This window comes from Schistocerca cancellata, chromosome 5 (genome assembly GCF_023864275.1).
Source record: "Schistocerca cancellata isolate TAMUIC-IGC-003103 chromosome 5, iqSchCanc2.1, whole genome shotgun sequence".
NCBI lineage: Eukaryota > Metazoa > Arthropoda > Insecta > Orthoptera > Acrididae > Schistocerca > Schistocerca cancellata.
The window spans coordinates 74,577,197-74,589,442 of NC_064630.1; the positions used below are offsets into that span (position 1 = coordinate 74,577,197).

At 44.5% G+C, this 12,246-nt stretch overlaps 1 protein-coding gene across 1 annotated transcript in view; it reads left to right on the plus strand.

Moving 5' to 3' along the window:
• LOC126187933 (uncharacterized) overlaps positions 1 to 12,246 on the plus strand; it is a 466,086-nt gene that overhangs the window by 415,449 nt on the left and 38,391 nt on the right. Inside the window, exon 3 of the mRNA XM_049929298.1 lies at positions 6 to 164. Coding sequence (XP_049785255.1) covers positions 6 to 164 — 159 coding nt within the window. The remainder of the gene's footprint in view (positions 1 to 5; positions 165 to 12,246) is intronic.

Consider the following 12,246-nt stretch of genomic DNA (forward strand, 5'->3'; position numbering starts at 1 on the left):
TGCAGGCAGCCAGTACGGCGAGCGCTGCCGCTTCGACGAGGACTGCGGCTACCACGACGAGGTGCTGGTGTGTTCCCGTGCAGACTCCAGGACCTGCCGCTGCCCCAGGGGCCTCGTCTGGGACGACCACTCGCGCAAGTGCTACGCCGTCGGCGACACCTACGGTAACTCGCGCTGTCTAGTGCTTCGAGTTCTTTCTGCGTTAACCACACACTTCCTCCACGACTTTATTTCAACTCCTGCTTTGAAAGAGTGAGAATTACTGTTAATTATGAGGCACCCGCACTGTTTGAAGGAAGCGTTCTTATACAGATTTTAAATACAGGGTGTCCCAAAAAGAATGACCCGATTTCAAATAGAATTATTTATTAGAAAGAAGGGCTTAACATCAACAAATTGCATACTAAATTTCTCCAAAAAGACAGAAGTTTATACAAATCCATCATAAATGTTCAATATGTCCTCCATTGGCTGTACGGACGACATCTAGCCGATAAGCCGAATTCATCCCAAACAGAGCGGAGGTGTCTTCTGCCACTGAAGCTACAGCAGCTGATACTCTGGTTTTTAGTTAATCATTGTCACAAGGTGAGGGAGGAACGTAAACACATTGTTTAACATATCCCCACATGAAGAAATCACATGGTGTTAAGCCAGGGGATGTAGGAGGCCAAGAGCGTAAAGCCTGGTCTCGCGGTCCTGTACATCCTATCCAACGTTGAGGCGCGTTGGCATTGAGGAAACTGCACACGTTGTTGTCCCTGTGCAGTGCCGTTCCATCTTGCTGACAGATGAAATTGTCAAAGTTGTGGGAATAACCAGTTCCGTAGCATTGCAAGACATGATTGTCCTGTTACGCTTCATTTCTCAAGTTTGTTCCACTGTTTGTCCACGAACATGTGGCCGGCGAGGACTTTTGCCTTTACAGAGGCGCCCTGTTTCTTCAGACTGTTTATACCACCATCGAATGTTCTTTGGTGGTGGTGGTTTAGCACGAAATCGAATATGAAACGCCCGCTGAACTGCGATCACTGATTGAATGCGACTAAATTATTTAACACAATACGTCTTCTGTTGCGCGGACGCCATATTGCGCGAAGCTGGCTGCACGCTCCAGGTCAGCGCTCGTAGCGATATCTACCGAATTTTTGCGAAACTCTAGACCATGCCGATTACATCTAGCGCTGTTTAAGTTACCTAGTGACATTTGTCTCAACGTTATTACAAGTTGAAATCGGGGCATTCTTTTTGGGACACCCTGTATTTTTAAAAACAGGTGCACATCAATGTATAAAAACTACCAGTTTCTGTCAAACAACAGATCATCCGTAGGTATAAAAAAAGACATTAGCTAGAGAACATGCGTTCACTCATAATAATTCTGCATCTATGACATACTCCGCAAGCTATCTAATGGTGCGTGGTGGAGGGCATTTTTCGTACCACTAACTGAGCCATCCAACCCTGTTCCAATCGCGAATAGCGCGTGGAAAGTATTATTGTAGATAATCTGATATGGAGAAGAATTTAAAAATTTGAGGTTCGCCGATGTCATTGTAATTCTGTCAGAGACGGCAAAGGACCTGGAAGAGCAGCTGAACGGAATGGACAGTGTCATAAAGGAGGGTATAAGTTGAACATCAACAAAAGCAAAACGAGGATAATGGAATGTAGTCGAATTAAATTGGGTGATGCTGAGGGAATTAGATTAGGAAATGAGGCGCTTAAAGTAGTGAATGAGTTTGCTATTTGTGGAGCAAAATAACTAATGATGGTCGAAGTAGGGAGGATATAAAATGTAGACTGGCAATGGCAAGGAAAGCGTTTCTGAAGAAGAGAAATTTGTTAACATCGAGTATAGATTTAAGTGTCAGGAAGTCTTTTCTGAAATTATTTGTATGGAGTGTAGCCATGTATGGAAATGAAACGTGGACGATAAATAGTTCACACAAAAAGAGAATAGAAACTTTCGAAATGTGGTGCTACAGAAGGATGCTGAAGATTAGATGGCTAAATCACATAACTAATGAGGAGGTACTGAATAGAATTGGGGAGAAGAGAAATTTGTGGCACAAATTGACTAGAAGAAGGGATCGATTGGTAGGACATGTTCTGAGGCATCAAGGAATCACCAATTTAGTATTGTAGGGCAGCGCGAAGGGTAAAAATCGTAGAGAGGGACCAAAAGATGAATACACTAAACAGATTCAGAAGGATGTAGGTTGCAGTAGGTACTGGGAGATGATGAAGCTTGCACAGGATAGAGTAGCATAGAGAGCTGCATGAAACCAGTCTGTGGACTGAAGACCACAACAACAACTATTTGATATGATCCATTGTAAATGGTTTTTCAAAGCCTGCGACTGTGAAAACAATAAGTTTGTTTATAAATAATTCTTCTGCTACCAGTCACGATTTTATTTATTTACTTTTCACATGACGCGTTTCGGAAAATGATTCCCATTTTCAAGTGAATGTTTTGTGTGTATCATGCATTTCTGTGTGATGTTGTCGATGTGTGAGAGTCTGCTTATTTCCTTGACTTTACTGCAATTAAGAAACACGCGATTTTTTAGTTGGTTATCGATCTTTTTGTGAAGTTAGTGGCGAAATTTAGAAGAATTTGTACTTACATCTTACGGTCCATTTGTGCAGAGTCACACACACTGAACATCACACACAACTTGCTGTACACTTTAAACATCGAAAATATCTTACATAAACAAAACAGTTATAAAGAGGTTCCTACCAGTAGTCCACAGAGATTACATATGTGTCTTCCACAGAGTATGATATGCTTTGTGGAGAGGTTATTTATCTTAACCATACATAATACAGGACAACCATTTGGAAAAATAGAGCAAAATGTCAGAATACTCCACCTACTAAATAAAGGACATAAAATGGATTTGCTAGAAGAACTGGAGAGACATTCACATTTCAGAAAATATAAAGATAAAATATTAAAAGAAAAACTTGAAAGTGAATCAGTGAATTTCTTCAGATATTATAGTATACTTAAATAATTAAATAGTAACACACAGAAATAAGCACAATTGCAATATCTATATAAGTAAATTATGATCCAAATTGTTAGGATAAATAATCTCTGAACAAAAAATATCATACTCTGTGGAAGACCTATAATGTTATCTCTGTGGACTACTTGTAGGAACATCTTTGTAACTGTTTTGTCTATGTAAGATATTTTCGATGTTTAAAGTGTACAGCAAGTTGTGTGTGATGTTTAGTGAGTGTGAGACTCTGAACAAATGGACCATAAGAAAACTGTGGGTACAAATTCTTCTAAATTTCACCACTAACTTCACAAAAAGATCGATAACCAACTAAAAAATCGCGTGTTTTGTATATATTGCAGTAAAGTCAACTAAATAAAGCAGAGTCTCACACAACGACAACAACACATAGAAATGACATAATACACACAAAAAATGCATATGATAATGTGAATCATTACCCGAAACGCGTCGTGTGAAATGTAAATAAAAAAAATCGTAACTAGTAGCAGAAGAATTATTTATAAAGAAACCTATTATTATCGGCAAGCCTCTGTATTGGCCTAATATCTCGTATTTTCTCCTCGTGGTCATTGTGTGAGACGTATGTGGGGGAAGCAATATGTTGTCTGACTCCTCCCGGAAAGTGCTCTCTTGAAATAATTTGCACCTAGATCAACGCTGTACGTTCACTGCATTAAAATTATATAATTCGACCAGACTGAAGTGGCTCGTTCTCTTCAATGAGTACCTGCCACTTCAGTCTGGCCTTGCGCTCCGCCACGCGAAACACAGTAGCAGGTCAAAAGTATCCAGACACCTATCAGCGGACTTAATGTGGGGTAACTCCACCCTTCGCCCCTACGATAGCTTGAATTCTGATGGAGATATTTTCAGTAAGGTGTCTTGAATGTCTATGGAAGACTAGCAGCCTATTCCAACTCAAGAGACAAAAACAGAGAATGTAGTGATGTTGGACGCTAGGAGCCTCGAGCGAAGTCGACATTCCAACTCATTCCGAAAGTGTTCCACTGGGAATCTGGGCAGGCTAGTCTATTTCAGGAACGTTATTCTCCAAAACGAAAGTAATGTCAGTGGGAAAGAAATATAAACGGATTGAGTGCCAAATAAGAGGAACAAAGTTAGAACAGGTGGACGGTTTCAAGTACTTAGGATGCATATTCTCACAGGATGGCAACATAGTGAAAGAACTGGAAGCGAGGTGTAGCAAAGCTAATGCAGTGAGCGCTCAGCTACGATCTACTCTCTTCTGCAAGAAGGAAGTCAGTACCAAGACTAAGTTAACTGTGCACCGTTCAATCTTTCGACCAACTTTGTTGTATGGGAGCGAAAGCTGGGTGGATTCAGGTTACCTTATCAACAAGGTTGAGGTTACGGATATGAAAGTAGCTAGGATGTTTGCAGGTACTAGTAGATGGGAACAATGGCATGAGGGTGTCCACAATGAGGAAATGAAAGAAAAACTGGGAATGAACTCTATAAATGTAGCAGTCAGGGGGAACAGGCTTAGATGGTGGGGTCATGTTACACGCATGGGAGAAGCAAAGTTACCCAAGAGACTCATGGGTTCAGCAGTAGAGGGTAGGAGGAGTCGGGGCAGACCGAGGAGAAGGTACCTGGATTCGGTTAAGAATGATTTTGAAGTAATATGTTTAACATCAGAAGAGGCACCAATGTTAGCACTGAATAGGGGATCGTGGAGGAATTTTAAAAGGGGGGCTATGCTCCAGACTGAACGCTGAAAGGCATAATCAGTCTTAAATGATGATGATGATGATGATATTTTCACAAACCATTGCCTCACAGATGTTGCTACGTGACAGGGTGCATCGTCATGCTGATACAATGAGTCATCGTCTCCAAACTATCCCTCTACGGCACATAGTACAGAATGCTGTAAAATGTGTTAAAATCCTTGAATCGCGTTTGCCTCAGTGAAGTGCAGAGGAGGTGGCGTTCCGTGGTTAGAGAAATTTGTAAATTTGTGGTAATATTTTATGGGACCAAACTGCTTAGATCATCGGTCCCTAAGCTTACAAACTAAGTAAACTAACTTAAACTAACGTACGCTATGGATAACACACACACCCATGCCCGAGGGAGGACTCGAACCTCCGACGGGGGGAGCCGCGCGAACCGTGACAAGACGCCTGAGACCACACGGCTAGCCCTCGTTTAGAGCATGGTCCCCTTACTGCGCTTAAAAAACGTTAAACGCGATGGTTTGTGGAGAATAACATTCGTGAAATAGACTAGCCTGCCCAGCGTCCCTACCTGAACCCAGTGGAACACTTTCGGAATGAGTTGGAATGTCGACTTCGCTCGAGACTCCTAGCGTCCAACATCACTACCTTCTCTGTTTTTCTCTCTTGAGTAGGAATAGGCTGCTATTACATTAACTGCCACGTATAACAACTATTGTGCCAAATCAAGATTTTTGAAAAACATCATGAAAAAAATAAGCCATCCGCTATGGTGACGTGAACCGCTTGTGAGAAACAATTGTAACGGTGTGTTGCGTCTATTTTTTTGGTAGTCAGGTATCCATATGAACAAGACAGGCAATTGACGTTAGATCCAGATGTTGCATCACGCTTGTATTGTATCCCCTGAGAGACACAGAATTTTTAAGTATATATGGTGGTCAACCAAAATACAATACCTATGGTAACTCGCGCTGTCTAATGGTTCAAGTTCTTTCTGCGTTAATCACACACTTCCTCTGCGTCTTTATTTCAACACCTCCCTTGAAAGAAAGAGAATTACAGTTAATTATGAGGCACCTGCATTGTTGAAGTAGCTATCTGTGCTATGCTATGCTGTTCAAGTGTTTTCATCCCCACATAGGTAATGCAACTTATATCCAATTAAATCTATTTATTATAGTAAAGCCTTGGTCTCCCTCTACAATTTTGACATGTCAAACTTCTCTCTATAACCACTTTTTGATGCCTCTAGATGTGTCCTATTAATCAATCCCTTCTTGTAGTCACTTTGTGCCTTAAATTCTTCTGTCCAGCTCAATTCTCTACCTCTTCATTAGTTGACTGACCTCCCAATCTACAGATTTAACTCAAAGTGGGAAGGACTGGAGTTTAAAATCCCATCTTTGTATTGATCATTAGAGGAGAAGCACTTGCACAGCTGGAAAAATATGAGATACAAAATCGTTCGTAGTTTTACTGGAGGAACCACCAGGGCTTTGCCTGGAACGATTTAGTAAAAATACGAAAAGAGAAGGCGAGTTTCTCCCAAATAATGTCAGTGTCGTAGTCACTGCATCACCAGGCTCCGCAGATGTAGTTCAGGCTCCTTCAACAGTTTGGTGGAACCCACTGCTCTGTAGATTCCCTTCCCTACCACACGCTTCCCTTTTTGGCACCCTCCCCTTTCCTCCTAGTGAGAAACTTCCTCCATGTCTCACATGTGTGTAGCTGTTAAAACTTAAGCATCGGAATTAGACACTCCACTGCAAGAAATTAATTCCCAGGGAGGATCGTTAGTAGATCGGTGTAGCGAGTGTTTATAGAGCTCTCCAGAATGATGTTCGGACGTACTGCCGTCCATAGCTGATATTTCGGCGGTCAAACCTCGCACCATTCTCAAGGCAAACAACTGGTGAAACAGTCTGCTCCGGGAGGGCGGCAGGGTTTGCCCGTAATATGGGTCTCTACTTGGTTGCATTTCCGAGCGCTGTGTAAACATTTCATACACCGGAAAGAGCTCAAACTGTGCACTTTAGCAAGGATTTGCGAATGTCTGTTAAATCACAAGATACAGTATTGTCACTAGGCGGACAAATTCTTTTCAGTGGCATTTTCCAAGTATCTGAACTTTCTTATCAAAGTGAAGCAAAACACAACACAGCACAACGCAAGCATGCTGTAGAACGCATACACAGCGCACGCTGTTTATGTTCACACAAGCAAAGCCGGCAACGCTGGAGCCTCGACGTCACGACCCGCAGTGATTGCTGGGCTGTAATTGGTTCGCGTCCCACGCCTAGCGCCTCGCGCTTCTCGTTCTTTACTTATTAAACTGTTACACTGCCAGCTTGAATTGCGTACGTCAAGCGCAAAGTTTCAGCAGCCTCGTTATAGGCATGTTACTGCACGCTCAGAACTGGCAAATGCGACGTGACGCGATCGACGGGCATACTAGAGATGCTGCGTGACACATCTGCGTAAAGTTTCATCGGGAAAAAAAGCCCTCGTATAATGTAAATTCTCACTTCGCCCTTTTTCGTTGACTGCGGTGGTGTGATGCAAAAATACGAAGGACTATTTTTTTTATTACGTCTTCGTCTAAGATCACACAAATGTTTTCGTAATCGATTTCCAAGTGTGTGGCACTACTTTGGATGATGCATTTACCTTACAGCTGGGCCACTGCCTCTCGCTGTTGATCCTGGTCGGAAGTCATTTGCTGGGGACAGTCAAAACGTGAAATCCAATCGCAGGTGAACATATGTGCCACATTCTTAGCAATTCATGTTTCTAGTGGGAATGCCTCTGGCTGCCTGGTGTATCTGTCAATAATTTTGATATTGTACCAGTAGTTATGTGTAGCTGGTAGTGGTCCTACCACGTCCAAGTTGACATGTGAGAATTGTGCCTGCAAACCTTCCAAACAGAGCTCATACACGCCATGTTATTTTGCATTTCTGGGAGAGAATGCAAGTCTGAGTCCTTGTACGTTAGTCCTTCTGGATACTGGGTCACACAAAATACTACACCACTAGTGCATCCACTGAGCAGATTACCGGATCACTGAGGCTACGTTGAGAATCGAAAACGCCCCCATCGTAGAAGGGCGGAACATATGGCCACGGCCAGCCTGCCGACTCATTGCAGTGTATCGGCTCCTCAGTGCCTGGCAGCAGTACGTGATGCTCATGGAGGACCATCTTGCCTTCCTGCAGGTCCTTTAACTCATCATCATTTTGTGCTGCCACCAGCTCAGCACAATATGCAGGTACGGAAATGTTTTCCACTGTAGATAAAGCGTCGGCAGTGACTTTACTCGAACTGTTTGCAAGTCGGAGTTCTGTCGAAGATTGCGAAATAAAATTTAGTTGGTTGATTTGCACCAAAGGATTGTATTGTATTGTATGTTAACTGGGGACCTAGAAACGACGGAGAGGCTCCATCCCCACTGCAGCCGCAGTGATCCACAACCCCACGACAACTACTGCAGTCCACTTCACCCCTCCGCCGCCCCACACCGAACCCAGGGTTATTGTGCGGTTCGGCCCCCGGTGGACGACCCTCCCCCCCCCCCCCCCACCCGGGAACGTCTCACACCAGACGAGTGTAACCCCTATGTTTCCGTGGTGGAGTAATGGTGGTGTATGCATACGTGGAGAATTCGTTTGCGCAGCAATCGCCGACATAGTGTAACTGAGGCGTAACAAGGCGAATCAGCCCGCATTCGCCGAGGCAGATGGAAAACCGCCTAAAAATCATCCACAGAGTGGCCGGTTCACCAGACCTCGACACAAATCCGTCGGGCGGATTCGTGCCGAGGACCAGGCGCTCCTTCCCACCCAGAAAGCAGTGCGTTAGACCGCACGGCCAACTGGGCGGGCACACTGAGGGATAGTTATTCCGTAGCTGCAGAAACGCGAAAGTCAGCAGCTGATGGTCTGTACATGTAATAAAGGAATGTCTTTAAACCATGAACAGGAAGTGCCTAACTGTTTCACATACCGCTAAAAGTTCTGCATAAAATAATGGGCAGTAGCACTGCTTCTCTTTCATCTCCTCAGAGAAAAAAAAACCAAAAGGTTGCCAGTACCTTTGTTACACTCTGCTGGATCACGCACCGACAGCACAGGATGACGTGTCCGAGAAAATCCCTAGTGAGGCGCTAGCGACTGGAGGGTGGCTTGTGTGAGGCATGTCATGCAGGCTTCAATGTTGCGTGCAGTTCATCAGTCCAAGTGACAGGAGTGGAACCACGCACTCTGGGGCCAGCAAGGACGTCGTGGAGTGGCGGTTGGGCCTTGGCAGCTCTGGGTAAAAGATGGCGTTAAATGTTTATCATTCCCAGGTATCGACGCACTTAATGCACCTTTCTCTAAGCTGGATAAGTTGGCAGTGTGGCAATGCACTCAGTTAGCTTATAAGAATGGGCCGCAGAAATCGGTAATCCCAGGAATCCAGAATGAAATTTTCACTCAGCAGCGGAGTGTGCGCTGTTATGAAACTTCCTGGAAGATTAAAATTGTGTGCCGGACTGAGACTCGAACTTGGGACCTTTGCCTTTTGCGAGCAAGTGTTCTGCCAATTGAGCTACCCAAGCATGACTCACACCCCATCCTCACAGATTTAATTCTGCCAGTCTCGGTACAGCACACAGTTTTAATCTGCCAGGAAGTTTCATATCAGCGCACACTCCACTGCAGAGCGAAAATTTCATTCTGGAAACATCCCCTTGGCTGTGCCTAAGCCATGTCTCCGCAATATCCTTTCTTCCACGAGTGCTAGTTCTGCAAGGTATGCAGGAGAGCTTCTGCTAATTTTGGAAGGCAGGAGACGAGGTACCGGCGGAATTAAAGCTGCGAGGATGGGGTGTGAGTCGTGCTTGGGTAGCTCAGTTGGTAGAGCACTTGCCAGCAAAAGGCAAAAGTCCCAAGTTCGAGTCTCAATCCGGCACGCAGTTTTAATCTGCCAGGAAGTTTCAATCCCAGGAATGTTACTTTGTTAGCACCTAGTACGCATTTAGCCACCTTTATGAGGATTCCAGTTACGAGTCCCAAAGCAGACTATGCGTAGATGTCTTTCATGTTCTTCTGACAATGACAGTGCCACCAAAATAGCATCAACGTACGCAAAGCAGAATTCCAATCCCCACAAAACTTAATCAACATAGTGCTGAAAAGTCTCTGCAGCACTCGATAGGTCATAAGACATGTGTTGGAATTCAAATAGCCGGCCGGAGTGGCCGTGCGGTTCTAGGCGCTGCAGTCTGGAACCGAGCAGCCGCCACGGTCGCAGGTTCGAATCCTGCCTCTGGCATGGATGTGTGTGATGTCCTTAGGTTAGTTAGGTTTAATTAGTTCTAAGTTCTAGGGGACTGATCACCTCAGAAGTTAAGTCGCATAGTGCTCAGAGCCATTTGAACCATTTTTTGAATTCAAACAGTACAAAAGGTGTAGTTACTGCAGCTTCATGGATGTCCTCTGTTACATAGGTATTTGGTTATAGGCTTTTACTAGGTCCAATGTTGAGAAAACGGTGTGCCACGATAGTTGACGTACAGAATTTCCGATGTGCCTCACACGGTAACAGTCGGCAGTTGTCCAAGCGTTGATTCCTCCGTAGTTGCCACAGGGGCGTCAGCTGTCTGGATTCTTTGGCACCAGATGAACGGAAAAGTAGAGTTGCTTTCTGATAGTCACGATGTGCCTGTTCGGATCACTGAGTCGAATTCTGCTTTTGCAGTTTTGCATTGCAGAATTTCTCGGGGGCCGACAGCTACAGGAAAACAGGGGAACTGGGTATGTTCGTTATGTGATGCACTGTCGAGAGGTGAAGCAATGTCAGTGACAGGAGCTCTTGTAGTAGACACACCAGTCGCCTGTGGCAGCGACGCGGCGACAAACTAGTTGCAGGTTGCCTATGTACGAACTTCCAGGGGTAACAAAAGTTTGAATATCAAAAATCCGCATAATTATTGACCAACTTTAAAAATTTAAACTGTTATCATTATCTTCTCGTCGAGAGGTACTCTTATATTAAAAGTTTAATACAGTGAGGCAAGTATTACAGTTAAAATCGCGTGTTTTTCTAAAGGCAGCGTAGCTGATGGCGCGCAGATACCTACACTTCATTCATCCAATATTTGAGAATGAAAGCACTTAGTGACTTTGAACAAACTTTACACATAATTTCAAACCTTTACGAGACTTAACTGTCGTAGACACCATCCACAAGATGATGAAAGGCAAAAAAAAATTATCATTCACTACATTTTCGCTGTTCATGTGGTAAAACTTACGCATCGGTCATGACATTTTAATTTGTTGCTCGTTTACTGCTAACTCTGCTCGCAATATACACTAAAAATTTTTCACCACTTGCGTAATAGCTTGTTCGTCTGCCTGCAGAACGAAATATGTCACTGATTCTGCCTGTCAGGGATCAGATAGTTTGTTGGTAGGTAATGGAGGTACGTTGCATTAGATGTCTACGGATAGGTCATGTAATTGGCGTAAATAACGGGCCGCTGATTTTCACGCTCGGTGACGGCCCCCTATAGTGACCCAAATGGGTTTCATAGGATTTACATCAGGCGAATTTGGTCGCCCAGACATCAACGTGAGGTCATTCCAATGCTCCTCAAACTACTGTAACACGGTTCTGCCTCCGAGAGACAAACAATTATACTGGTGAAAGATGGTATCGCCATCGGGGAAGACATCAAGCATGAAGGGATGCAGATGGTTCGCAGCTGTTAGCGTGTCTTCAATTACTACCACAGGTCCAGTGGAAGTGCAGGAGAATGTCTCCCGTAGTATAACACTGCTCCCACCATCAGCCTGCCGCACTGCACATTTCGAGCCGCCCTTCTCCTCGATAGCGGAATGTGTTGAGACAACTATCGACATGGTATAGGAAAAGTGTGATTCATCCAAAGAGCTGAAACATATACAATCACCAATGGTTCCATTTCTATGCTCCTGTCCCCCCTGCAACTACAGGGTGTGGTAGATAAGTAATGAGACTGGCCGCCGCGCGGCGCCCCAGTCGCTCGCAGGGCGGTCTCCACCTGTACGTCACGTGGTGGGGGATCTGAGCTAACAATAGAACCGGTTCGCAGTCGCGTCGGAGCTCTGGTGCAGTGAGGGTCGAGCTTCGCGTATTACGTTGTTTGTGTGCCCGTGACACTTGTGAAAACGCTGAAGATGGATCGCTCGATAGAACAGCGGTATGCAATCAAATTTTGCTTTCGCTTGGGCAAAACTGCTTCGGAAACTTTTGCTATGATTACGGAGGCCTACAAAGAAGACTCCCTATCAAGAGCTCAAGTGTTCCGGTGGTTTAATGAATTTAAAAACGGGAGGGAATCCGTTGAAGACATGGAACGATCTGGACGCCCTTCAACGAGTCGTGTGGATGAAACGGTGGCCAAAGTGAAAGAACTCCTGGACTCCGACCATCGTTTAAGTCTCAAAATGATCGCCGATGAGGTCTCCGTGAATAAA